At 48.2% G+C, this 27,733-nt stretch overlaps 1 protein-coding gene across 2 annotated transcripts in view; it reads left to right on the forward strand.

The window, feature by feature from the left end:
• TTC12 (tetratricopeptide repeat domain 12) overlaps nucleotides 1-25,648 on the forward strand; it is a 41,172-nt gene extending 15,524 nt beyond the window's left edge. The window contains exons 7-21 of one of the 2 annotated variants that reach the window (XM_040977264.1): nucleotides 3,431-3,520; nucleotides 6,632-6,692; nucleotides 7,121-7,309; nucleotides 8,421-8,490; nucleotides 9,952-10,040; nucleotides 12,205-12,373; nucleotides 16,716-16,808; nucleotides 17,439-17,499; nucleotides 18,158-18,295; nucleotides 18,665-18,763; nucleotides 19,202-19,270; nucleotides 21,783-21,884; nucleotides 23,459-23,558; nucleotides 24,359-24,584; nucleotides 25,462-25,648. In XM_040977264.1, coding sequence (XP_040833198.1) covers nucleotides 3,431-3,520; nucleotides 6,632-6,692; nucleotides 7,121-7,309; nucleotides 8,421-8,490; nucleotides 9,952-10,040; nucleotides 12,205-12,373; nucleotides 16,716-16,808; nucleotides 17,439-17,499; nucleotides 18,158-18,295; nucleotides 18,665-18,763; nucleotides 19,202-19,270; nucleotides 21,783-21,884; nucleotides 23,459-23,558; nucleotides 24,359-24,584; nucleotides 25,462-25,537 — 1,632 coding nt within the window. In that variant the 3' untranslated portion in view covers nucleotides 25,538-25,648. The remainder of the gene's footprint in view (nucleotides 1-3,430; nucleotides 3,521-6,631; nucleotides 6,693-7,120; nucleotides 7,310-8,420; nucleotides 8,491-9,951; nucleotides 10,041-12,204; nucleotides 12,374-16,715; nucleotides 16,809-17,438; nucleotides 17,500-18,157; nucleotides 18,296-18,664; nucleotides 18,764-19,201; nucleotides 19,271-21,782; nucleotides 21,885-23,458; nucleotides 23,559-24,358; nucleotides 24,585-25,461) is intronic. The other variant, XM_040977265.1, reaches the window with a different exon arrangement.
• The last annotated feature ends 2,085 nt before the right edge of the window (nucleotides 25,649-27,733 follow it).

Raw genomic sequence — 27,733 nt, forward strand, 5'->3', positions numbered from 1 at the left:
CATGTCAATTAATGCCATAATGTTGTAAATTGTTGTTGATGTGATGTTGGGGCTTTTAATGGATTGGGATGATACTTTGCCGGCTTTACCTTCAGACCAGAGATGGTCTCACCAAGAAATCGTTGAACTCACTAGGATAATAAGATGCTGGACTTTATGCTTGGTAAATACTTCCAATGAAAGAACCTCAACTGAATTTGAACTGTAGTAATGCAACAAGGTGGAGAAATCCACCATGGGGAGAGGGTTCAGGGAGGTGTGGGGGGAATCCCAGTGCCTATAACATTGTGTCACATAATGCAATACAACTAATAATAAAAAAAATAAAGCACCCAGCATGAATGTCACTGGCACACATTTATGTAACATTATTTACACTTTCATTCTATTTAAATGTTGCTGACACTTACGGGTGGCTGCAGACAAGTCTGCGTTTTAAAATTGTGAAGGTTGATATTTCTTGTCTAAGAAGATAAGGCAACAGGGCCAACCTCGATTAGGATCAGAATCATCTCTTTTCTGTCAGGACACTTACTGAACAAGGTAATCTGTCTTCCTTTAAAGGCAGGACTGCTTCAAAGAAGCTGTTACTTTATGCCATGATTTTACCAGGGTTCACCCACTGCTCTCTGCCCTTTTAATTTCTTTGCTTATGGGATGATTTGTTTGGGGTTGGCACCGTGGCACATTGAGTTAAGCTGCTGCTTGTGATGCTGGCATCCCTTATAGGCATGAGTTCGAGCCTCAGCTGCACCACTTTCTGATGCAGCTCCCTGCTGATGCACCTATGAAAGCAGCAGCAGATGGCCCAGATGCTTGGGGCCCTGTATCCCAGTGAAGTTCCTGGCTTTGTCTTGGTCCAATCCCAGCCATTATGGCATTTAAGAGTGAATCAGCAGAAGAAAGGTCTCCCTGTGTCTCTCCCTCTCTTGTAACATTCAAACAAATAAATAAATATTTTAAGAAAAGATGATCTACTTTTATTTGTTGATTTATATGAAATGGAGAGACATAGAGATAAATAGGCTTTCTGTCTGCTGATTCACTTTCCAAAGGCCTCAACAGCCAAGTTGGTGCCAGACACAAGCCAGGAGATCAGAGTTTCATCTGGATCTCCCAGGTACATGGGCCATCTTTTGATGCCTTCCCAGGTGCATCAGTAGGAAGCTGGATTGGAAAAGGAGTATCTGGGATGGGACCAGCACTCTGATATGGGTTGCTAGTGTGGCAACTAGCAGTTTAACCTCTGCTCCACAATCCCAGCCCATGCTTCATCTCTTAGAAGTCATGGTACTCCCCCAAATCTGTGGTTGTCTCTCCTGGGTTCAGCTTTCATCTCTGTAAATGGCTCACAAACCTGCTGACCCAGTCCCTCCTACCCCGATACCTTGGTGCCAGGGCTGCCTTGCAATCACTTCCTGCAGGTTTTCATTTGATTGGGCATCACCCAAAATTCAGGAAGCTGAGTCTCCATCTCCCCACTCACCTTCCCCTCTGCCTGCCCCAACCTCTGTGTCTTCCCAGCTTAGGCTTCACATCCTCCTTCATCCTATCATTGGTTAGTAGTCAGGGGTGGTCAGCTCCTCTTTCAACATGACTCTGCACTTGCTTCTGTCTCATTATCACCAGGACCTCAAACATCAACCCTCATTGCAAGTGAGGCTTTGGTCTCGTCATCTCCCTGCCTTTCGCTGCTCTGGTCACCTGTGCGTACACAGGTAGCCCGGCATCCAGCTCCTCCCTGTAGAGTCAGGTCAGGCTCACCTCTCGACCCCAAGTTCCCTCCACCTGGCACATGCTCTCAGTCCCAGAAAGTCAAGGCTGGACTGTCCTGGAAACTCCCAGTTCTCTTCCACCTCAGGACTTTGCCCAGCTGCTTCTGCCTCCATCCTCTTCTCTTTAATTCTTTAGTTCTCCACATGATTTCAGATCCAGCCCAAACTCCTTTTCTGCATGCACTGATTTGGATGACATCTACTTGGGGTAAATTTCTTTTTACTGAATACCAGCCTTTCTAGTATTTTGCTAGAGCATTTCTATATTTTGTAATGTATCACTTCTCTGAAGGAGATTGATTTTTTTAAAAACCCTCCATTTCTGGGGTTAAGTGACCAGATTTTAAACTCCATATCTTTCAGGTACTATCTGGGTGACCTTGCCCCTCTCTGCCTCCAGGTCCTTTCTCTGTACAATGGTGATTATAATTGCATCTATTCGTTGAGTGCTTGCAAGTCTTTCATGGGATCATTCAGCTGAACTTTCTGGCTCAGGGCTCACATGTGGCACAGACTGAACATCAACCATGATAATCATGGCTACTGCTGCCCTCTCATCGATGCACCTGTAAAACCTTCTCCAATGACCATTGTTCCCTCTTCTGTTATTACTCAGCTGTTTATAGGGTTTTTTTTGCTCTGAAAGGGATTGTTGTTGTAACTGCAGCAACAGCAAGTAGTAATGCATTACCTGGCACTTCAGCCCCCTACAACCACATGAGAGAGGCTGTTAGTTCCCTCACTCTCGGGCACCAGGGAAGTTCAGTGGCTTGGTCGGCATCCCACGGCTAATGATCAGCCCAGGGAGAATCCACCTGGGGTCATTGTAGACTCTAGAGCTCCAACTCCTAACCTCTGAATATCAAACCCCAAAGAGCATCTGACCCAGAATAATGCTTGCCTGTAAAGGAGTTTCAGTAAGTGTGAGCTAAGTGCATGTTTTAGATTTTAGTTTCTGTGTCTGTGCTAAACCATTCTCTGTGGGAGCTATCCTCACAGATGCATACAGGCATGGGGACATTCTCAGTCACAAGTTTCAGTTCTGTTGTTCTGAAGCAGGCAACCATCCTGATCTTAAATGACATGCAAGTTCCCAGTATGCTTGTTATGGTGTTGGGGTGTGTGTGTGTTGCCAGCAGGGCAAGGGAAGGGAGACTTTCCTATCCACCCATGAGATACAATGATGGTCTTATGTCTTTTCCCAGACTCAGTTCTTCCTTATAATAAACCAGTGGTTCTCCAAGGGACCTGCAGCTGCTTGTCACCTGGAAAGCTTGCTAAATTGTGTATGCCTTGGCTTCAGCCCAGAGGGTGCTCATTGGTGTGGGGTGCAGCCTGGGCTGGAGCTTTGTGAGTGTCCCAGGTGACTGTGATGTTTGACCAGTGTCAAAAGCTCTCCTCAACTGCAGGTCTCAAGTTTGCTTGCTAATGGAGGCCCATTAAAAGGAAATGAAAAAATGGCAGGTAGCATTAATTTGCTGGAGAGCTAACTTGAGTACCCAGGCTCCTTGCAGGCATCAATTAGTTTGGTTCACAGATATATGGAAAGGTTGGAATGGTGAGCCCTGATAGCCATTCTGAGAACCGCAGCTCTGAGTCAGCCAAGTGGTTAGAAAAGTGACTAATAGCTTCAAATACCTGAAATGTCTGATCAGTCATTATCTTTCATGCAGTGTGATGACAAATGCATAAAAGCATACTTCCTCATGGGAAAAGCCCACTTGGCTCTGAAGAACTACAGCACGGTAAGTTCTTAGCCAATCCCAGAACCATACCCCTCACTGTTCTGGAGGACAACCCCAGTCCCACTGACACGGAAACATTATTGCACCTTTTAGTGCTCTCCAAAGTGGAGTGTAAGATCCCGGAGTTAGGAAGGGTGTTAGGTGTCAACTACTCCAACCCTGCCGGCTGTGGGATCTCATCGGGAACATTCTCTGCTAGCGTAAAATCCTAAGCAAAAAGGGACAACAGAATTTTCTTGCAATCTCATCATCCAAAAGCAACCGTGCAGTCATGAAGAGGATGCAAAGAGTTTATGGATAATTCATATAATCTTTTAATTCCATTTTCACTAAACTTTTGCAGCCCCTTTATGTGCAAGGGTATAGAAAAAGTTTACACTGGCTATTATTCTGAAGGGAAAGTCTTTTGCAAACCATACATAGCTCTTTAATAACAGTTTTTTCCATGAGCTTTTTGAAGGCCACTTGCATGTGTACTTGTGTATACCTATGTGCATAGGAATGTATGCTTTTATGAGCTTATACACACCACAGTGCTAGATATCCATGTTAATGACAGCTTTCAACCAGAAGTCACAGGCTATCCAAACACAATTGTATACCTGTAGAAAGGATACAATTCAGTGGTTGTTAAATAGTCACAGAGTTGGACAACCATTACCACAATGTATTCTAGTGGTGATTTTTGTCATTTCCTTATAAAAGCTCTCATTGTCGCCTCAAAGATAAGTGTCACAACCACTTATCTTTCTGTCTCTACAGCTTTGCCTATACTGGACATGTCATACAAATGAAATTATGCAATTTATGGTCTGTCTTGATTGCTGTCTTTCATTTAACATGTGCATAGTGCAGCCATGAAGTATTATATATGTTTCTCATTCCTTAAGTTCACCGTTGGTAGACACCTGTGTCCTTTTCAGCATTGACTACACTCCTGTTTACTGTCCTCTAGGCTATACAGGTAGGCTAGAATAGCTAAACCATGTGGTAACTCTATTTAATCTTTTGAGATTTATGCCTTCATTTACTTGTGGTTCTCTCTGTGGTATTGGATCTCTGACCCATTGTGAGTTAATTTTTGTTTGTGATATGAAATAGGGGTTTAGCTTTTTTATGCTGCATGTGGACACCAGCTTACTGTATGTTGAAGTGACTATTCTTTTTCTGGTAAAGAAGATTGGCACCTTGTCAAAACTCAGTTGACTATAAATATAAGAGTTTATTTTGAACTTTCCATTTTATTAATCCACATAGCTGTCCTCATGCCAATACCATAACGTTTTGATTTTTTGCAGCTTTGAGATGATTTTTAAAACAGTACTGTGAGTCTTCCAACTTTTCTCCTCCTCTTTTTGAAGATTATTTTAGGTGTTCTGGTTCTCTTGAATTTCCATATAAATTCCAGGAACATCTTGTCTGGTTCTGCAGTGAAGCCGGATGGAAGTTTGATGGGTTAAGCATAGAAGTATAGGCCAGTCTGGAAAGCATTGTCATTGGAACACCATGAAGTCTTCCACTCCATGACCACGACGTGTCTTTCCATCTTTCAGAACAATTACCTCACAGTGTACATTTTTGAAAGCTAACATTCTATTTTAATTATAAAGGTAATATAGTCTTATTGTCATGAAATCAGGTAAAAGATATGAATAAAGAAAATTTTAATTTCTGCCCTCTCTGACAAATTGTATTTGTTCACTCAATTAATTCATTTAGCAGATGTTTGTTTCATGCTATATGTGTTAGCCACTGTCACTACAGTGGCTGTAAGAGTGCAGCAGTGAACAAAACCAAATCCGTGACTTCATGGAACTCGCATTCACAGCTGGGAGACAAACAGCAAGTGTGAGTGTGCTAGGTCCTGATGAGTGTTACAGAGAAAAGGACAGGAAGTGGCGAAAGAGAGCTTGTTTTTACAAAGGATATTTAGGTAAAGCCCCTCTAACGGAAAGGAGAGGGGAGCGACTTGAACAAACCATGTGGGTGTAAAAGTAGAGCATCCGAGGTACAGGGCTGGCTGGGATGAAGAAAGCAGGAGAGAGAAGCTGTGGAGGTGGAAAGGCTGCTCCCATAGGGCCCAGCCAGCCTTGGGGAGGACCTTGGCTTTCACTTTGATGATCTGAGAGCCCTTGGAGGATTGTGAGCAGGGAATTATCATGATGTGACTCTGAGAGGATTGTTCCGACTGCTACGTTGATACTATATTGCGGCATGCCAAGACTAGAGCAGAGAGCAAGTCAGTAGACTGTTGGGATAAATTCCCAAGCCTGGGGTGACAATGGCTTGGACCAGCTTCCAGACGATGGAGATGTTAAGTGATGGTATTCTGAGTATATACTGACATGAAGCCAATAGACATTGCTGATAGTTAGACCTGGCCCTAAAAAAAGTGCATCCATCATCACTTTGTTTACCTTACTTAATGTGTAAACACTTATCCTGTGTATCTTTTTTTTAGCGTATTTTTGGTTCAGTTTATGTCTTAATTCTAAACTTCTAACCAAGGCTTAAACTTTGAAGCTATCTCATAGTTGTTTCAATTTTGTTTTGAGCCTTTGTTTTCCATGAGTGCTTGAACTACATTCTAGGCATCTCTTCTGTCCCTAGGGGTTATATGATTCTGGCCCGGGAGTTCCTACGGACTAGCATCTTTCCTCCTTGCCAGTTCTCTTTGCAGCCCATGAGTTTTACTCAGTGGTTCTGTCCCTAGCTTTGCTTTTTGTCCCAGCTCTTCAACGGCAAATCTGACAGCCCCTGTGTTCTCTTTCTCAGCTAATATCCGGTCTTCAGTTTTCATTGACCTTCTGATCATTCGTGACCCAGACAGACATGATCCACATACAATTAGGCCTGGCTATTTTTCAGCACTGGTGGCTACCCCTGACTGCACTATTTTTTAAGAACGGGTTTCAAAATAATACCTGTTGCCTCACAGAACCAAAGCAGTCTAAATAAAATGTCAGATGTACTCCACACACGCCAAACCTACTGCAGGAGGAGTAGCCAAGGAGCAAATAATGAAGAAGTCGTTGAGCCCCATGATGCCCAGTGTCCCATAGTCCCTGTCACCTCCTAACCACTGCTCAAGCCTCATTGCTTTTCTTGCAGTCTAGAGAATGCTACCAGAAGATCTTAGAAATAAACTCCAAGCTGCAGACACAGGTTAAAGGTGAGTATTCCTGCTGCTGTCCTTCCTTTGAATGGCATTTCTCTTTGGGCTGCTTCCTTAAGATGCCTTCTGTCACTTTTCTGCCACTGGCCTTGATGACACAGCCCAGTCTGCTTGTTTGCCGCTTGCTCAGCTCCTCTGCCCTTCTCCTCCCATTCAAATCTGGGCCTCCCTCCCTCCTTTCCTGTGTGGCCCTCCTGCAGCACCTTGTAGACACCTGTGCCCTGAATCCATGTGACGGTTTAAGACTCTGGGTATGGACTGTACCCTACTCTAAAATTGTTTTGATTCTTTGTCCTGCTCAACCTTCTATCCTCAGAAGAAAGAGACAGAAACAAACAAACAAAAATGATTGTTTCTTGTGTGGTGTTGCTGGTTTGTTATTGTTTGGTTTTCCTTTCTTCTTTTCTTTCTTGTTGTTTTGCCAGGATACCTACACCAAGTGGATCTTCGGGAAAAGGCAGACCTTCAGGAGAAGGAAGCCCATGAACACCTTGACTCAGGAAGAAACACAGCCGTGTCCACCAAGAACCTCCTGGTGACCCTATCCAAGCCTGGCCAGACGCCTCTGTTCTATGCTGGGGGGATTGAGATCCTGACTGAGATGATGCAAGGCTGTAAGCCTAACATGTGTGAATGGACTCAGGAGTGTTGTCAGTGTCAGGGCACGGTCCCTCTTGTCCTTCCATAACTATGGAATGAAAATCCACTCCTGCAGATGCTAACGGGGTGTGTGAGAAACACACCCTGCTCAGTCCTCTCCTCAGAGCATGCACCTGCTCAGCACACATGCAATAAACGCCAGCACGCAACACAACATGAAACGCACACACGGTATATATAGACTTGTATTTCCTGTACCACAGCACACACCCAGCAATTTCCTCATTTGACTAATTTCACACACACACACACACCACTTTCCCACTCACAGTGCACACAGACCATTTATGCTTTCTCAACATCCAGATCTTACGTGTTCAACCTTGACGTGTGTGCCACAGACCCCACATAAACACACCTCCAGTCCCCTGCCCTTGACTTTCCCCATTATTCGAACACCTCCTCCACCCTCTGTCCCAACAGAGAAACGGAAGGCAGAATTGTGTAGGCTGAGTGGTAAGGTTTGCCCTAATTACACTTCACGGCCACTGAGGACCTGTAAACAGTTACAGAGCGCTAGTCCTCTCTCTTTCTGCTAATACGAATCGCCCTTTTAGCAGTGCTAGTTAACATGGAAGGCCTGGACTTTAATATTCACTGTTACTCCAACGAATGCTGCTCGTACAGCTGGATGGAGTCTCACATTCCCCTTTAGCTTGCCCAAAGCGCACTGCCAACGGCCCTTCTGCGGGTTTTGGAGATGATGGGCTCCTCTCTGGAACCTGGAAACAAGCTTCAAAATAGATCTGTAGAAATGCAATGTGTCGGTGCTTTTCAGAGGTGAAGCAGTGAAGGCTCACTAAGACTACCAAGTGATGGTTGTGTGGGTCGCCCGGATGGCCACCTGGCTCCACTCGCCTCTAAACAGCCCCTCTGTTGGCAGCACTGAGAGGCCGACCACAATTCTGTCTTTCAGAACACAAACATGTTTGTTTCTTCCAGATTGCTATGTTGGTGACCTTGCCATTCCATGCTGGATTTCTCATTGCCCTCCAGCTTGGCAGCAGCCAGGCACCAGCCAGGCTGTGCAGGAGGCTGATGTGGTTTTCTGTGGATTTCTTTCAGGCACAGAACAAACGTTATTCAGAACCCACAATGGATTCAGTGTCATCAGTGACAACGAGGTCCTAAGAAGGTAGGAGAGTATTTGTGAAGACAACCTGAGACATCAAAGCAGGGAAAGGAAATAATTATTTAAAAACATATGTATGGGGCCCAGCATAGTAGCCCAGTGGCCAAAATCCTCACCTTGCACATGCCAGGATTCCATATGAGTGCTGGTTTATTTGTTGATGGCCCAGTTCCCATACGACTCCCTGCTTACTGCCTGGGAAAGCAGTGGAAGATGGCCCAAAACCTTGGGCCCCTGCACCAGGAGGAAGTTCCCGGCTCCTGGCTTCAGATTAGCTCAGCTCTGGCCATTGTGGCCATTTGGGGAGTGACTCAGTGGACAGAAGATCTTCTTATCTATCTTTCCTCTTTGTATATCTGACTTTCCAATAAAAATAAATCACACACACACACACACACACACACACACACACACACACATATACACACACACGTACATATATATGCTTAAGGGTCCTATATTTTATAGATATAGGGCCAAGTTACAGGAAGAGAGAGATGGAGATACATTCCATCCATTGGTTCATTCCCTAAATAGCCACATCAGCCAGGACTGGGTGTGGCCCTAGCCAGGAGCTTCTTTCAGGTTTTTTCGTGGGTGTCAGGGCCCAAGCACTTGGGCCATCCTCTGCTACTTTCTCAGGTGCATTAGCAGAGAGCTGGAGTGGAAACAGAGCAGCCATCCCAACTGGCATCCACATGGGATGACGACATTACAGGTGGTGGCTTAACCCACTATGCCATAAACACCAGCTCCAGAAAACCATTTTTGTCTGGAATCGGACATCGACATCTTTGGCAACAACACTACCATGTCCCCGCCCTTCAATCCGTAATCCCGGTCCCTCCGGGAGCAGATGGCTGCTTCCGGGGCACTCTGGAGCCTCAAGGCTCACCACTGGCCATTGGCAAGGGAAGAGCCACATTTCCTAAGGCCCTCCTGGGCCCTGCACAGTCAGAGAATAACCACTGCTGCTGGTTTCTCCCAAACACTGCTGTCTGTTATCCTCCTTTTGTGAATGCATTCATCCCATCAGGAAGTGACAGCAGCTGGGCCATGGCCAAGCCCTCTGTGATTTCATCTGAGGAAAGTCCCACATGATAGGAGGTTTACTAGATTTGTTTTCATTTTGTTTTGTATTTCAATTGTCATGGAGTGATTCCAGAAGCTGCTGTGGACAGGAGTCTCCAGCATGCATTGGTGTGCTCTGTAGCAAGCAGTCAGTCCCAGGGCTCTTGACTGCACAGCTCCGTGCGGCTCTGACCTCCACAGCGTGCATCCTTGACCTAGAGCTCTGAGCTCAGTGACTGGCTGTGCATTGATGCCAGCGACCTGTAGCACTGCACTTGTGAAATTGCTGTCTGAGATCCAAATCCAGCAAGTCCAGGAGACAGATATGGCAACAGCAGCCAAAATTCCACGGGCTTTCCTGACTTCATCTCACTGTACCTTGTCTGTTCCCAGGTGCTTTTTCGTGGCAGAAAAGGATGCAATTGAAGAAACAGCCTGTGTGTCTGTTCTAAAGCTCTGGCAAGCAGTGTGCAGTGGAAATGGTGAGCCCAGGGGACCAGCCGTTAATCACTGAAATGTACTGTCGCCGTGGACTTCCACGGTCAGGCCCTATGTTTCCTGCAGGTCAGGCTTGGACTATCACACACATGCACCTGACCCTTGGGAAAAGCACACAGATCAAAAGCCAGGCTGGTGTTGCAGGGATGCCTCCAGCAGCCTCATGGCTACCTCCTCTGCCCATCGTTGGAGGTGATAAAGAGCTGCCCTGGGGTGGTGGTCAAGGTCACTGTAATAAGTGGTCTCCTCACCTGAGCTCTCTCCCTTACGCTCTTCCTGTTGTTCCCTTTTGCTGACCACAGAACATATTTTAGCATCATGAGACTTAACGATGGTCACTGCCAGCATCTTCAGACACTGATTAGCATCTAATACTGAGACAGAAAAAGTACTAAAGGGAATTTATTTACCATAGTAACACTGCTGTTCTTTTCTATTCAGCATCTCCTGGTGTTTATTAGGTCCTTGGTGCAGTCTTTGTCATTCACTTTTGTGACTTCTGTCTAAATATACTTTTTAAAAAATATTTCCCTCTTAATCAGGGAAGTGGTTTGATCTCAGATGCCAATACTGAAAATGAGACTGTTGGCAGCTGTTGCAGGGCCACTGTGGGGAGTCAGGGTGGGGGTTTGGGGGTGTGGTTTGCATACTGTGAAATGCCAACTATAAAGCACCATGATGGTTTATCATGATTCAGTAGAATATAGAAGTCAGCAAGTTAAGAAAACAAGCCTAGAAAGATAAACAGTCAGGTACCTGTTTCCTGAAGGGAATGCTACCAAGACCAGCCATTGGAGTGAGGACCCCTGTGCAGCTCAGGCCTGGGGGTTGCAAATAGCACTATGGGAGGCAAGGCAGGCAGGGCTTGGTGGCTTCAATGTAGCAACGCATTTATTTTGGCTTTGGGGAGTCATTCTTATTTTTTTGACATCTGAAAAATATCAGCATATATGGCCTGTATTATAAATACTCTATCTCAGAATAATGAAACCCTGCTTTCTGGCTCCATAAACACCAAGCCATTTTTAAAAAGCACAAGGGAGTGCTTGGAGGCAAGAGCGGGCAGACAAACCAATGATATGTTGTTGAGTGGGGAAGAGAAGTAGTTACAGGGCAGGATGGGCAACTGTGTTCCTGTGATTCATTGCGGGACTGAGCACCAGTACCTCTAGGGAGTTGGCGCTAATCTACCAGTGCCAATTGAGAGGAAGGCTTCTGTTTGCAGCTTCATCTAGCTTCCATGTCCTCTGTGCTATTTGTAATAATCAACTCCTCCAATAATAAAAAAAAAGACACACTAGGCAAGTCAACAAAGATCTTTGCATGTTGACAATCACTGGCCTCTATTCTGCACGGATACGGTTGTAGCTCTAAGACTGAGCTACAACATTTTCAATTAAAAGCATGGTTTCATATGTTGGCTTCAAGTCAGATTCCACTGCCTCAGCTCTTTCTGGACTAGAAGAACCCTAATGTGTGTTTTTGATCATTGAGTCTTTTGTGTAAACCGACAACTGGCACCAGGGCAGGGCCCAGCATAACAAAGCCGCAGGTGATGGGTCCCATCCCTTAGAGATCCTCTCTGCTCAGAGCTAGACCCGTTCTCCAGCCTGTGTCCCTGCCTGCTTTCCAACCCACACATGTGGCTGGTCAGAAAATGAAGCATGTGAAAATCTCATGATCTAGGAGAGCACATGTTCTCTTGGGACACAGTAGGTTCTGAGACAGAATTCAGTTGTGACTTTGACCATTTGATGATGATGACAGATGATGTAAAAAATGTCCCACAATTAAGATGTTCGCTTTCTCTTTGATCCTGTACCAGATCCCAAACACCAAGTACTCTTTTGTACCTTAAAGACATAGCTCATTTACACCTATGAATCATTTAGTCTTCCTAACCACTTTCTTAGGTAGGTCATCGTGCCCTTTCTACTGATGAGGAGACTGAGGGCCCATGCATTATTAACTAGCAAAGACTGCTTTCTCACTCCCACAGACCCACAGACCCACAGCCTGGCTAGAGAACCATTGTCCTGCCTCTTGAGAGAATGGGGAGAGTGGGGCTCACCATCAAGACAACGGAGACACATCCGAGTTCACTGCCGCTATATCCTATGTGTGTCAGACAACCCCTGTGTTTTGCAGAAGAAAATCAACGTCTGCTTGTGTCACGCCAAGAGTGGGCCAGGCTGCTGCCCTCCTTCCTGGCCTCCAGAATCCTGGTCATCCGACAGCAGAGCCTGGCCCTGCTGCTACAGATCGCACAGACGGGGAATGGACGGGACCTCATTATCTCCCACCTCGACCTGACCCAGTGAGTCTCAGCCAGAGCTCTCCTCCTTGCAGCAGCTTCTCAGGTCGGCTCCATCTGAGTTCCGGCCTGCTTGCGTCCACTTGGTGGGCTGCCATCAGACTGAAGGTGGATCCATAGCAAAGTGAGCCATGGAAGGGTGCACTGCATCCTCAGGAGCCTGTGGTCTAGCCCCCTCCTGATCTTGGTACCTTGGACAGTTCTACCACACAAGCCCTGTAGACTATGGGGTCCACAGCGCACTGCCACAGGCAGCGTTGGCACCCGCCACTAAGTAGGCCCCCTTGCTCTGCCTTTCAACCTCACTGCTGGCTCTGATGTTCCTACCTTATTTTCCTTTTTTTTTCCTTTTTTTCCTTTTTAGTTTAAAACAATACTTTGTTATTTTTGCATATCCTTAAAGCCTTTCTGGATAAATAAGCAAAACATCTCTAGGGCTGTGGTGTGGAGAACTGCTCCACCAAGTAGATGCCCTGAAAAGTTACCCAAACTGTGGTGATCCTGCTCAGTGCTTTTTTTTTTTTTTGGTCAATTTAAACAAAATTTTTTCTTAATTAGTTTATATATCCCTTTTACATATTTTTTCAGTTTGTCTTCCAATTATTAGTTTTAACAGGTCCAACTGCCATCTTTCTATCAGAAGGATTGCATGTCAGTTGCTTCACATGGTTCAACCTGACAGAAGCAGCAGCAGTCCTCCTAGGCCATTTTGTAAATGTTTTTTACGTTATGTAAAACTAGAAGTTAGCTTTCTGAGTTTTCTACTGTTACCTCGTTTTACGTCTCCTCATCCCAAGAGGCATGCATTGTGGTAGACATTATGAGTCCATTTCACAGATGGGGCAGTAGAAGCTGCAACAAGCAACCGAGGGAATCTCCCCCAGCTGTCTCCCAGGGCCCTGTTGCTTAGAACCGAAGCTCCCACTCCCTGCTCCCCACAAGAAGAGTTGCTGAATCTTCAGCCCTGTCAGCTCTTTCTTGCGCCATGCTGAGCTCTCCTGCCCCTTGCCCTTTGATGAGGAGGGCCTGTGTCTGTTAAGCGTACACTAGCTGCTTTAAGCCTGAGCTGTGGCTCTGTGCCCTCTTCACCTCTACCCCGTGGCTCTCAGCAGAGACCTTGGCACACCCTTGCCATGCAGTGCACATGCCAGATGGGTTGTTAGTGGAACTAAATTCTCCAAAAACACATTTCACATTGGAAATGACTTTGCAAGTCATTTCCTCAGTACCTTCGTAGTATGTTTGCCTTTATTTGATTTTTGTCCCTTTGAGTAAATGAAGGTATGATTATTATAAGTTTTTTTCCCCAAAGCTATCTTTGAATTGCTTGAGTTTCAATTTAAATTTCCTAGTGTCTTGGAGAATGACATTTATGGACACCTCACTACCCTGTAAACAGCCAAGAAAGACTCTGCTGATTGCTTTTATGCCCGGTTGTCTTGGCTAATGTCTGTCTTCAGTTACACTGTGAGGAGACGGAATGGATTCTCTTGGATGAGACGAAGTGTTGGAGGCACACAGTCCCATGTCTCCCATTACACATATATCATGTTCCTCTCAAAATGTTTGTCCTCCTGGGGGAGGTTGGAGGAATGACTGGGCTAGGGAGGGATGGCACATAGCCAGTGTCGCCTTATAGAAAACAGCGAGTGTTTAAGTCAAAACAGTCCTAATCCAAATTCCCCACATGTCTCCTTTTACTTATTTGTCTCAGCAAAGTCATTCAGCCTGAATGGGACCCAGGATCCTATCTGCATTGCAGACTTGTGATGGGTGAGGGGTGTCAGGGGTGTGGAGGGGTGATGGCAACTATGTCAGATTGAAAAAATGCTCTGTTGCATCATGCACAACACTTGATCAAAAGCGTGTGACTCAGAGCCTGACTTGTCAAAGCCAGGTCTGTGCTCTTGACCTTCCCTATATGTGACCCCCAAGTCTCCCATCCTCCTTGGAGACATGTTGGCAACAGCTGCATCTGTCCTTTTTGTAAAGAAATGCTGCTGTTTCTATCTCCTTGGCCAGAATTGCTTATTCTGCCAACCCTGGGGCACGGGGTGGTGGCAGCTTCCATGATAGGACCTGGTGCTGTAGAAAGAGGAGTGGGAATGTTAGTAGGGTTGGTCTGCAAAAAACATGGGCTTCAGTAGGGGGAAAACAAACCAGTACCATACCGGATACATGGTATGGACAGGTGATGTTTTGTAGTCCTTTTCTCTTGGCAGGACATGATATTCAAGGCCTTCAGCTGAAGTGACAGTGAAGTTGCTGGTCAGATAGGACCCTTTTGTAGGATCCAAGGCACACATGGTGTCTCCTTGAGGTGACGAGCCCAGAAAGAGTGTGTGCTGTGTGTCACAGGCTGAGGGAGCTTCAAAACCATGTACCATTATCTCACCTACCATGCTGTTTCTGTTCATTGGCATTTGTCCTTGAGCAAAAAAAAGCAATAGATTTAAACTGGCAAGGGAGGAATCTGTTTGTAGAGCAAACTGGCTCTGCCAACAATAGCACAGAGGAAGCCCCCGAGGTTGACAGGCATTTGCAAGGGCTTGAAACTACCCAGACCTCACAGACAATGTGGGCCAGGGAAGGAGCCAGTGTTTTCATGACATTTGCCATCTATTGGATTTAGGACGAGCAATAAGAGAACTGATAAGCCCGGGGTCTTTCTCCATCCCCTTTCAGAGCCTTCGCTGAACCCATACTGCCTGCCTCATGCCATCTGGAGCAATTCTGCCTCCCTAGACAGAGACCAGGTCCAGGCTACTGCAAGCAGAAACGATGCACTAGGTCTCCCCACTTTTCAGTGTGTTAGCTCAGAAGACAGCCATCTTTCCAGAACCTTCCCAGCTAAATAGATGTCATTCACTTGGGGTGGCTGGTTCAAGGCTGTCCTCCCAGATGTCCAAGCCCACAGTCTCTTTCTCTGCTTGTTTTCCACCATGTGACTGTCCTGTGCTGTTCGGGGCCACTGTTCTCTGCTCTTGAAACCATAGCCACAGCTATGAGGACATCTTCCTTCCAGCCCTCCTCCCTCCAGGCTTGCCCTTCTTGGTATCCTCCCATGCCCACTGTGTGCTGTCACCCTTCCAAATTGGGAACCCTGGGGTCCCACACTTGCCATCTCTTCCTCTGTCTGCATTCAGTAGGAATACCCTTTCGCCACTGCATCTGTCCTTCTGTGTCCGCAAGCTTCAAAAGCCTCATGCAGGAAGCCATGGCTCCTCACAACAGACTGCCTGAGCTGCTGGTCTTTTCAGGGGCTGTCCTCTCTCCCCCACCTAAACCACAGGCTGGGAAGTGACCATGCCCACACTTTAATGCCTTGCTGGTCCCCACTCCTTGGCACTGCCCAACTTCTACTTCCACCATCACCCTCTCTCAATTCTCCTCTGCTATCTGATCCCTGCTCCAAGGTCCCAGGGAGTGCCTTTTGTCAACTGCTGGCTTGGCTCAGCCCTTTGACCTTCCTTGACTGGACAGTCACAGCTCTCCCCTGGTGGGATTCCCTGCCTCCTACCCTCCCAGGTCCCAGCCAGCCATGTCATGGCAGCATGTCATGGCACCTGCAAACGCATAGCACTGTTGAAGACCTGGAGTGTAGCACTCTAAACACTGTTGATGGGCTTGCAGGTGAACAGACTCCTCTTCCCTCCACCATCCTGGTGCCACAAGCATTTCAGGACAGGTGGTATTAGCAATTTTCAGCAGCCACAGCAGACCTGAGCAGCATGCACAGACTGTGTTTGCCATTAACTAAAGATCCTTAAAAAGCTTGTTCACGTAGACCAGTCTTTGAACCAGCTCTCCCAAGTGTGTTACACATAGGATCTTCAGCTGTACATGGAAATCTTGGTGTTGAAGCCCATTCAGTGTCATCTGATATATTTGTCAGCCTGCCCAAATCTTGCTAAATCTTTATTCCATCACCCATCTTATGACTGCCTCGCCCCAACACTGCCCTGCTGCTGTAGTCAGTAGTAGGTAGGTAAACATGCTAGATAGATGTCATCTATGTTATTGAACTTAACTGAGCCAGAGTCACATGGCAGAGCACCAGAGACTCTTACCAAGCTGGTGTTTGGTTTGATCAATAAGCTTTGGGTAAGAGTGTCTAGTCCCCTGGGAGTTCCATTAAGGGTTGGAGCCAGATCCCAGGAAGTGTCTGTCCTCTCTGGTTAGCAAGGAGCTAGAGCTGGGTTTTCATGGAGGGTATGGCTAGGCCCTCCATGCAACCTGCCTCACATAGATACCCACCCTCTCCCAGATTCCTTGCATGGTCCCCCAGTTGGGGATGCTTCCTGGACAGGGCAAACCCCTCTGAGGTTGTTATTGGTCTTTGCAGGTTATTGGAAGCCCTGGTATCATTTCTGGATTTCCCAGATAAGAAAGCCACCAATGCTACCAGACTGCTTACAGAACTGGCCCTAGAGGACAGGTAATTATTTTTTTCTAGGGATTGCCTCTTCCCCCTCAACCTTGAAACAGGTGCAGTGTATGGCATTGTGAGTAAATACCTCTTTCTGCCCCATTATGTCTTAAGTGTATGTGCTGGGAAAGAGACTTAAAGGTCTTCCTTTTCTATAATAATTGAGATTTTTTTTTAAACCACACTTTTAAAAAGAGTATCCTGTTTGGAACTGATCAGACACAAGAGAGAGCCACTGTGCTCACTGACAGGCAGGTGCCCACCTGAGCTGGGATAATGAGGCAGCTGTAGGGGCATGCTGAGTCATGTGTACAGCCAGGCCTGCATGTGTGTCTGTAACAAGGACAAAGCTTGCCTTAGTGTCCTTGCACACACATGGTGTGGCAAGGGAAGGTGTTGGAGTGAGCACTATCACAACCTGGGGATTCTAGCAACTTTAGCTTGGAAGAGCTGTCTCTTCCGATCTACTTAACATCAAGGGACAGCTCTGCCAGTGACATTTGTTTGCGTTCCCAGTGAACTAGCCTCATAGAATGGCCCACAGGCCCAGAGTTTGTGATTGACACACACCCAAGATGCTGCCTTCACACCACAGGTGTGCTCTGTTGAAGTAAATCCCTGCTATTGTTTTCTCTGCAGACTCCAAGGCTGGTTGCGGGTCAACCTTCCAGGGGTCCTGCCTGCACTCACAAGCATCCTGGTGAGCAAAGCCCCCACATGTCCTCCTGTGACAGCCTCCTGTTTCAGGGTTACTTACCCCTCCAAATTCTCCCTGTCTTGGGAGCTGATTGATCACTTACTCATAGCCAGAAGTTACAGTTTCTACAGCAACCAGGATTGTGACAGGTACAAGTGGCATCTGGCCAGGGCTGGCTGAGCGGGTCAGAAAGCTGGATGCAGACAGCCTCTCAGGTGAAGGTAGAGGGAGCCTGCCCATCCCCATTGGTTCTCTGTCCACTCCTAAGTCTTATCCACCCTGAGCATAAGTCATCTGTGCCAGGAGGACAGGTGTAGCAATTTGAGCAGATGAGGCAAGTAGGAGGGGCTTCTCCTTGGGGTGCCTACTGTCCCCTCATGAGCCACAGACATATCAGAGGCCCTCACAGGGTATCCCTGTAGCCCTCTGCATGTTTCACAAGGTGGGAACAGAGGCTCCGGGGAGAGAAGGGACTTGCCCAGGTCCTCCCAGCCGGGTGGTGAATGAGCTAGTATCAAATGCCAGGCCAAGGCACCCCGTCATGCCTGCATCCTCATTGTCAGCCTGACTGTAGCAATACTCCTCTGTGTCCCCAGGCTGTGGGGTGAGCTTGGGCAGCTTCTGGACATTACTGCCACACATGTGTTTGCTTTCCCTGTAGAAGCATGATCCCAGGACAGCCAACCCCACGGCACTCTGCCAGTGTCTCACCATCCTGGGAAACCTCAGCGCTGAGCCCGCCACCCGAAGACACATGGCAGCCTGTGAAGAATTTGGGGATGCCTGCTTGGGTCTCCTGGTAACATTCTGACTTTTCCAAAAGTGCTGTTTTGGTGTGGTTGCTGGCTTCAGAGGCTTTCCCTAAAAGAGCCCTCCAGACCCAAGTAGCATCCACTCCGAGGAGTCAAGGAGAGTGCTATCATGCATTTCAGGAGCTTACTCTGCAGGTTGAAACCAGAACCAGGCCAAGCTCAAGGTCCTGGCAGGGCTGCCAGCTCCCCTAGATCACCACTAGCTCACAGTCTCCCAGCATCACTTAGATGCACGATGTTGACCATTCAGGGTGTGGGCGTACCTCTCAAGCCCTTGTTTAAAGGAGGGCTTGACCACAGATGGCTGCAGCTGCATGTCGGGAAGGTCTACAGTCACCTTGTTTTTGCTTCCCAAGGCCAAGTGTGAGGAGGGTGAATCCAGGTTCCGAGAAGTCACGTACATGCTCCTGGGACTCATGATGAACTTATGTCTTCAGATTCCCTATGTCTCAGAGGTATGCCATTCTGGTCCCTCTCCCTGGAACCAAGGGACAGCCTACATACCTGGTTCACAAACCCCACTCATGCCTGCCACGTGACCTCTGTGTGCACCAAAGAGACAGACGCCAGCTGTGGGAATGGGGAGGGCGTGGTAGGAGGGAGGGAAACTGCCGCTGGGCTCCGCTGAGAGTGACATGAGCCACTCAGCCTTGTGTCCAGGTGGCCCAGACTGACGACGCCCCAGAGGACACTTTCACAAAGCCTGAACAGGGGTGCCCCTGAAGCCAGGGCAGACAGCTGTGGGGAGGAGCCACGGAAGAAGCTACTGAGAGGGAAATCAGGGTGGAACGTGGGACTGGCCAGAAAGAGGGAGCTGTCAGTTCTCTTGGAGAGTTCTGGATTAAACTGGTTGGGAAAGTAACTTCTGCTTCTCCCCCATCCCATGGGTGCAGTCATGGGCCACGGAGGTGAGCACGCAGTGCCTGTCACTCCTGAAGAGCCAGGATGGAGGCATCCTGACGGTGAGTCCTGTGGGAAAGTCCAGGGTCACCTCACATGTTCTTCCTCCAGCATCACTGGGTCCTGACATTTGAGAGGCGGCTGACTCTCCAGGCCACAGTGTGGCCATCTTCCTTGGATTCATGCTCATATGTCTCCTGCAACTTCACACTTTATGATCTCCCCACACACACGTAGTGCCCATCTGCGGACCCCCCTAGAGTCCAGGAACCTGAATTTAGAATCTTCCTGTTGGGTGGTTTGAAATATAAACCACTTACACAGTACAATCCATCTGACTTGTCCTATTTCAGGCTAGCCTGTGTAGGGACGGGTGTATGGCACAGTAGGTAAGATGCCGCAAGGGGTGCCCACCTGTCATATCGCATGCCTGACTTAGGGTCCTTGCTCTGTTGGTGACTCCAGCCTTCTGCTAATGCAGAACCCCAGAAGCAATCATGATGTCTTAAGCAGTTGGGTCCCTGCCACCCATGAGAGGGACTCAGGTGAGTTCATGACTCCCAGCTTCAGCTTGGCTTAGCCCTGGCTGTTCTCAAGTGTGGGGGCGGTGAACCAACAGATGGAGGAGCACTCTCTTATCTCTCTTATTCGCTGAACCACACCACCTCCCACCCTCCACCCCCATTCTCCTATCTCAGTCAAGCAAATGCTTAGAAAAAAAAAAAAAAGATATCCTATACAAATTGGACATGTTAGAGTTTTCCTATTTAGAATCTCTAACCCCGCCTACCTTTTTTTTTTTTTTTAGTCAAAAAGGCTAGTGCAGTGATTTGAAGGCCAGGCTCCTGGGGTTGTTTGTGTGTGATGGTCTCTGCCCCTGCAGAGTTATGTGCTGGGATGGGTTCTTTACTGTGCCTCTGACATTTGAGTAAAGAATCTGAGAGGCCCATGCTTTGTACCCAACACCAGGGAGAGAAACACGACCATGAGTCCAGGAACTTTGAGCTATTGTCCTACCATAGGGCTCTCATTCACCTTAGTAATGACCCCTGGCTTTCTCCCTGCTAGGGCAGGACCCTAAAACTTTGGGAAACAGTCATGGCCTCATGTGGGGCAGGTCTGGTAGAGCAGCCCTTGGAGGATCACAGACTAAGGATGGGTCCTAGGGTTTCCAAAAGATGAGGTAATCCAATACCCTGTGTTGGGAGCTACCCCTTTCAATACACAAACCCCTTCCTATGTACAAACAGGCTGGGGCAGAGGTGCGTAACCTAGGTACCACTAATGTGTGTGGTAATGAATGAGGCGGGCTGCTGGTGCCTTCATGTAGTGAATATGGAGCATGGTCAGTGTGTTAACAGATCTGCCCTGCAGGACCCAGAAGGAGTAGAGGTTTCAAAATGCCAAGGATAGGGCCCGGCGCGGTGGCGCAAGTGGTTAAAGGTCCTCGCCTTGCACGCCCGGGATCCCATATGGGCGCTGGTTCTATCCCGGCAGCCCCGCTTCCCTTCCAGCTCCCTGCCTGTGGCCCAGGAAAGCAGTCGAGGACGGCCCAAGGCTTTGGGACCCTGCACCCGCGTGGGAGACCCGGAAGAGGCTCCTGGCTTCGGATCGGCATAGTATCGGCCCGTTGCGCTCACTTGGGGAGTGAATCATCGGACGGAAGATCTTCCTCTCTGTCTCTCCTCTCTGTATATCCGCCTTTCCAATGGAAAAAAAAAAAAAATGCCAAGGATAGCAGAAGCCAGGAGTGTGAGGTGCGGCAGAGGGCTGGGGCGGTGGACAGGAAGGAGCCACGCCCAGTAGGCAGGCGAGTGTCCCCAGGCATGGAATCCCAGCATCTTTCCCTGAAAGGAGCCAAAAAGTCAGAGAAAAGATGTTTGCCTTCTAGCACATAGGGATGCCATTTTTCAACTTGCTGGTCAGCAAACTAACCATGAAACTGTATTCTTACTGTTTTTTTAATTATTATTATTATTGTTTTTTCCTAAATGGTTAGCACACACATAAAAAAAAAAAAGAAGAAAGACCAAGAGAAGATAAAAAGGAAACAGGAGAAAAAAAAATCCTAGCTCTCACTTGTATCCTAAGAAAGATCCAGAGTATTTGTAGGCATGCAACAGGAACAGCTTGCTGTTAAGCAAGTGAAATCTGCCAGAGAGTAGAAGAAAAGAAGACACAGAATCAGAATGGTGATGAGAAAAAGGAAAGCTGAAGGATGCAGAGGAACAATCAGGGAAGTTCAGTCTCACCCAGGAAGGGGCAGCACCCCAGGAGGGACACCCCCATAGGCAAAGTGTCACTTCTCAGCACTGAGCCGGTTGCTGGTTGCTTCGTGTGCCTCTGTGTGCCGAGGACAAGGACCCCGGCCCCTTGGATTGCCTGTGTCCTCTTATTGAAGAGAACAGCACCTGCTGTTTATCACCTGCCATCCCATGGTTTAAAATCAAAGTACATCCTTTGCTCACAGTCGCAGTGATTACTTTGTTCTCACCAGACTCCTCATGAGCTCCGAAATCGGTCATATATTTTTCTGAGGACATTTAATTACCCTTTTCTTTCTGTCTCACTCAGAGAGCAGCTGGTGTCCTCAGCCGGACCCTCCCTTCCTCTCTGAAAGTCACTGAGGCAGCCCTGAGAGCTGGAGTGGTGAAGAAAATGATCAAATTTCTGAAGGTAAGAGAATGCTGTTCGCTACAGGCTCCTGCATCCCCCAGGAGTCCCTGTTCATGGGAGGCACAGAGTTGAGATGGCCTTGGTATGGTAGCCAGTGTGTTGCTATTTTACCCCCTGCTCAATGGTTTTATTTTTCTTTCTGATTTTTTTTTAAGATTTATTTTTTTATGCTTTTTTTTTCTTCTATTTTGTTTTTAATTTTATGATACAATTCTGTGGGCTCCAGGATTTCACTTACCCTCTCCCCAAATTCCCTCCTCCCACAACTGATTTCCCCCATATTATTACAACAATATAGTCGAAGTTTATTTGAAAGGCAAAGTAACAGAGAAGGGGAGGAAAACACACAGTGATTTACCATCCGCTGGTTCACTCCCCAAATGATTGCAACTCCTGGGCTTCCGTCCAGCCTCCCATACAGGTGGCTGGGAGTGTTAGCAAGGAGCTGCATGGGACATCTGGAACTTAAACTGGTGCTCCAATACAGGATGCCATCAATACAGTTGGCAGCTGCTTAAGCTACTGCAGCATGCTGCCAGCCTCCCAGCTTTGCTCAATTTTCCGCATTGGCCTGGGGGATCGTCTTCTGCCCACCCCAACATTGCCATGACCCCTCACAAAAGATTGCTGAACAAAACAGGAAAAATTCTCATGAGGCACTCCCACAAAAACAGCTTACCCCTCAAGCCCCACTTGAATACAGGAACCTCTGTCCTCAAACAAGATGTCTGCCAGACTCTGCAACTTGTGGTGCTTTATGCTATAGGCTGCAGAGTTGCTACCTGACCAAAGGGATGCCAAAATTCACCAAGTGAATCCACACAGCAGTCAAGTGACAATGGATATTCTTGAGCTGCCATCTCGTGGTCCCACACGTGTAAAACCACTGGACACAGGGAGATCCACTCATTCATGTTAGGCTTTTCACACTACAGACTGTTTGGGAGACGCTGTGCACAGTACATGTGCCCTGGGACACAGGGAGGGCTGGATTACTGCTGGGACAAGGACAGGATGGTGGATTGGAGCTTAAGCTGCAACATTGACCTCCATTTACTCTGTACAATACCTGCAGACGGCCTCAGGCTGCTCTGACACATGCACAGACACCTGCATGCATGCACTCATGTGTCTTAAAGATCCTGGATACAGTGGTTCTAATGGTTGTGATTTGCCAGTTGTCATGTCTTAGTGACCTTAGTGACCAGATGTTCTCCATACAGGTCTATCAGCCTGACAAGTGAGCCCTCATCCTCAATGGCACAGGAGGGCTCATCCTCCCCACTGTGGTGGCTGAGCCAGTCATTGGCATCACCCTCTGACCTGCTGTCTCCCAGGGCTCTGCAGGTGTAGACACACATGCCTGTCAGGGGTGCAGGTGGTGGTGAGCCAGAGGGAGTGACCCTCCATGCCAGCAGGGACAGGGTTTGGTCACAGGGCGGTACACATTGTGCTCAGTGGAATTTTCTGATTCCAGTCAAGGAGTTCAGCAGCACAGTGGTAACTGCCCAGTGTGGTATCTGGCCATGAACAATCCTCACATTGGCAATCTTTATTTTCATTCTGCCATGCAGACAGGAGGCCCGACAGCATCACATTATGCCATCAAGATCCTTGCTATCTGCACGAATACTTGCCACAGTGCTCGGGAGGAGTTAGTGAGGCTGGATAAACGTAAGTGATGCTGGCACAGTAGCCACCCACATCCCACAACTCGATCCAGCTCTGAAGCTGAAAAGGACACCCGCTTTCCAAACATCAGGATCCCTCCATGGGTTGGGAGCTTTTCATTGGCTTTCTGCCTATGCACACAGATAGGGCACCCAGGTCAGAGACCTGCTACCAGCTGCTCACACAGAGTGCCACCTGAGTTGGGCTCTAGAGCATCACCACAGTGGACCTCGCCCAGGGTCTCTTTCCTCTCAGAGGGAGACAACGAAGAACCTTGACCCTTTGGCACACAAGGAAGGGCTTTAGTCCTCATAGTGGAAGTTGGCCTTGGCCGTTTTGGTCAGGGACTGGTGGCAAGTGACTTACCTGCTCACATGTGTCCCACCAGCTCCACAGAGATGACATGAGAGCCACCCCACCAAGGTAGCTGGACCCTTCTTTTTGGTCCTGTCTCTGGCCCTGCAGGTTCAGGAGGTGGACACATGATCCCATTGGGGCTGCTCCCTCCCTTCTAGATGGAAGGTCAAGGGTTAAGGGATTGAGAGAACACACCTGAGGCCTCCCTTTCCTTGGTACTGCACCTGCTGAGCTTGGCACTGTTCTGCGTGCCTGAAGCACTTTTAGACTCTGCCTGTGACAGATGAGAAGGCTGAGGTATTTAGGCACTGAATGGCTGAGTGAGCTGCTAAGCGTTGCTGGGGGAGCAGATATACCTTGACACAGCCCATGTTCCTTGTGGTCCCTGGCCAGCCTCTAGCATGGGATTGGAGGGAGCCAGCAGATGCTCTCTCTCATCTTTGCAGATTTCAACATCTTGCTGCAGCTGCTCAACTCTGAGGATGAAGTCCTGGCGGGCAACGCTGCCCTCTGTCTTGGCAACTGTATGGAGGTGCCCCAAGTGGCAACCTCCCTGCTGCAGACCGACCTCGTACAGGTCCTATTGAAGCTGGCAGGTGGCAATGCAGAGAAGACGGCTGTGCAGCTCAATGCAGGCATCGCGCTGGGGAAGTTGTGTACAGCCGAGCCCAGGTACACCAGGTCACCTCTGAGCAGCCACATGTCCCTAGGTGAGGGGTGAAGCCCAAGCACCATGCTTAGGTGCCAACTGCATGACACACAGCATCCCGGAGAGCCCTTGATCCTGCAGGCAAGCTCCCTATCCCTCCCTGGAGGAACCCTTTCTTAAGAACCTGGGGAACACACTCAGGCTCTAGTGCTCAGCTTTGCACACTGACCACTTATGCTTCTCCCACTGCAGGCTCCTCTCAGAACAGTGGAGCCCTAACTTCACTTTCCTCCCTGAGCCCCAACAAGTGGGGGATGGGGTTCAGCATCCTCTTGCATGGGATTCAGTTGCCGTGTGCATCTGCTTTACTCCAGCACTGATGCATTATCTGTGGCCTGGAAAGGGGGTGATGGTGGGAAGTAGGAGTGTGGGGGCAGTCTTTGAAGATGGAGTGGGACCAGTCCCTTCCCTTACAGCTATACCCCTGGCTTCTCCTCTGCAGAATGAGGGGGCATGGCTGGATAACATCTAAGGTACTTTCGAATTGATTGCTCAAGTAGGGAGTGTACAGATGCGATCTTTGCTCCACAGAAAGCAAGACACATCGGTTAGGATGAGCTCCAAGTGGCACCTGCCAGGGAGCTCCCCAAGGCAGAGTCCCCATCTGCTCAGCTTGACATATCTGCCCCCTGCAGTGAGAGTGTTTTTAGGGTTTCAAGGGGGCCTTCCTCAGAGCATCCCTTTCTGTTTGATCTTTGGAGCTTCTCAGTGCCATGGCCGCTGCCCATTGCCATCCAGTGTGGGCGGGCTGAGGTTGCCAGCCCACCTCTGTTCTGAGAAGGAGGATGGCTCTGCAGCATGTCATTGATGCCACGGATCTTGTGTTCTTGACTATGACAGGTTTGCCACTCAGCTGAGAGAGCTGCACGGGATAGAAATTCTCAGCTCTACGATGAAATACATCAGCAATTCTTGAGGGTCATGGTGTCTGCGTGTACTTTTGTGAATTCACAACTGTTTGCAGGCACATGGCTGTATGCTATGGTTTGTTCCTTTGTTTATAATAAAGATTTTTGCCAGAGTCAAATATTTCTTTTCAGAGCATTTACCTGTTAGGTTTTCATGGGGATAGCAGAATGGGCACCAGGGTGGCCATTGGGGTAGAAACTATGCCTTGGCTTATGCAACATCCATTGCAGCTGCCTCCCAGTTTTCCTACCCATACTGCAGAGGCTGGGAGCCAGCCAAGGAGATACCACACTTCCCAGACTCCCTTGCTGCATCATTCTAGATAGGAACTGGATTCTGCCAGTCAGATGCCACTCCCTGCCTTGACCGTTGTCTTCTGCAGGCAGCACCTGGGAAAACCAGATGTTCTGACAATGGCATAGCAGCATCTAACAGCAGTTGTGGCAGCATCAGTGATAGCAGCAGCCTGAAGCCTGGCCCTAGCAGGTACATAGGCCCTTGAATTCAGTATGTGGAAAGGGTGGTGCTCCCCTGCGAGGGGAACCCTGTGCAGTGCTGGAAGCTTTTATGGAGGTTCCACCCAGCACCCAGCCTTGAAGTGTATCATAAGCATCCCAGATTGCGATCTGCTGCAAATTTCAGGGCAGGGGCTTCTGTTTCGTTATTGAACTTGCGCCCAAATACTCATGCTCATCACCCTACCCTCCTGCATTCTCTCCCCAGCTCTGGAGGCACTGTTGCCTTTCACTTGCCCCAAGGCCACTCGAAACCAGGATCACCTATTAAGTGACCCTGCATTTGAGCTCTTGATCACAGTCTCTTGATCACTTCAGGGTAGGAGAAAAGATCTGCATAGCACAGTGAATGGCAAGAATTCCAGATTGAACTGTCATTGTGGCATAGCAGGCTAAGTCACCACCTGTGTTGCCAGCATCCCACATGGGTGCTGATTCAAGTCCTGGCTGTTCCACTTTCTGTCTGCTCCCTGCTAATGTTCCTGGGGAGGTAAAAGAAGATGACACAAATGCTTGGACCCCTGCACCTATGTGGGGAATCCAGATGAAACTCCAGGCTACTGCTTTGGCTTGGCCTAGCTCTGGCTGTTGTGGGCATTTGAGTAGTGGCCAGCAGATGGAAGATTCTCTCTCTAACTCTGCCTTTTAAGGAAATAATCTTTAAAATAAAAAAAAATTAAAGAATTCCCTAAGATCAAAATTCCATAGACCTGCAGTCTTACCCAGCTACCTTCATCTGTATGACTTGGGGAAAGTCACTTAACCTCTCTGAATTATAACTGCTGCTTCTGGAAGAGATGAGATAAGATCTGCAGTGAAGATGAATTTAGGAGGAGCAGACACTTCGGGAGTTACAAGTTGCTGCATGAATACAAATGTTGACCAGGCTACATGTTGAGATTGAGGAGTGTGATGTCATTTGGGTTACAAGTGAGGGGTCTGGAAATTCATGTCCTCTGCAGAATCGAAGCTTCTGAAACACGTGGGAGATGGTATCCTCCTCCCCAAGGAGTATTCAGCACATGTAAAGGAATGGCACTTGGAAGTGAGGTAGCCACTGGCTTTCATTTTATTCATCAAATCAAGGTAGATAATTGGCACTTCGGGGAATGAAAGAAATCAGGAGGTCTGAGTCCTTCAGATGTGCATGGGGGTGGAGGACAGTAAGGACAGCTCACTAGAGTACTTTGTGACTGCTCCGAGACACTGTGCCTGGAAGGCATGCAACGAGGGGCCTGACCTGCCCACTCCCACCATGTAAACAAATGCCTTGAAGAGGCTATGGAATTGCAAAGGGAGACTGGCTGGATGCTAAGCCCAGCATGGGAAAGAAAATAAAAGGCTGGGGGAAAAGAATCCTGCTGTTTGCAGAGAATAAAGTGGAGCCTTCAAAAAAGAGAAAGTGTGTGTGTGTGTGTGTGTGTGTGTGTGTGTGTGTGTGTGTGTGTGTGTGTGTGAGATCAGTGGTCTTTGGGAGTTCTGGCTTCCCCTCACCCTCTCCCTGACTGAGTTCCCTTCCTGGCTCTTGACACTGGCTATCTAGCTTTCTACCTTCCCATGTTAACTCCATGGCAGTGAGGTCTGAGAGCACCAGTCACAGCTCAAATGGAATTCTGAGTCTTCCTTTCCAGGACCCACATGGCCAGGCTGACTAGGCATGCCAGAGCCAGAGGCTGCACTGCATTTCC

This window comes from Ochotona curzoniae, unplaced genomic scaffold (assembly GCF_017591425.1).
Source record: "Ochotona curzoniae isolate NIBS_2020 unplaced genomic scaffold, NIBS_Ocur_1.0 contig_2723, whole genome shotgun sequence".
Taxonomy (NCBI): domain Eukaryota; kingdom Metazoa; phylum Chordata; class Mammalia; order Lagomorpha; family Ochotonidae; genus Ochotona; species Ochotona curzoniae.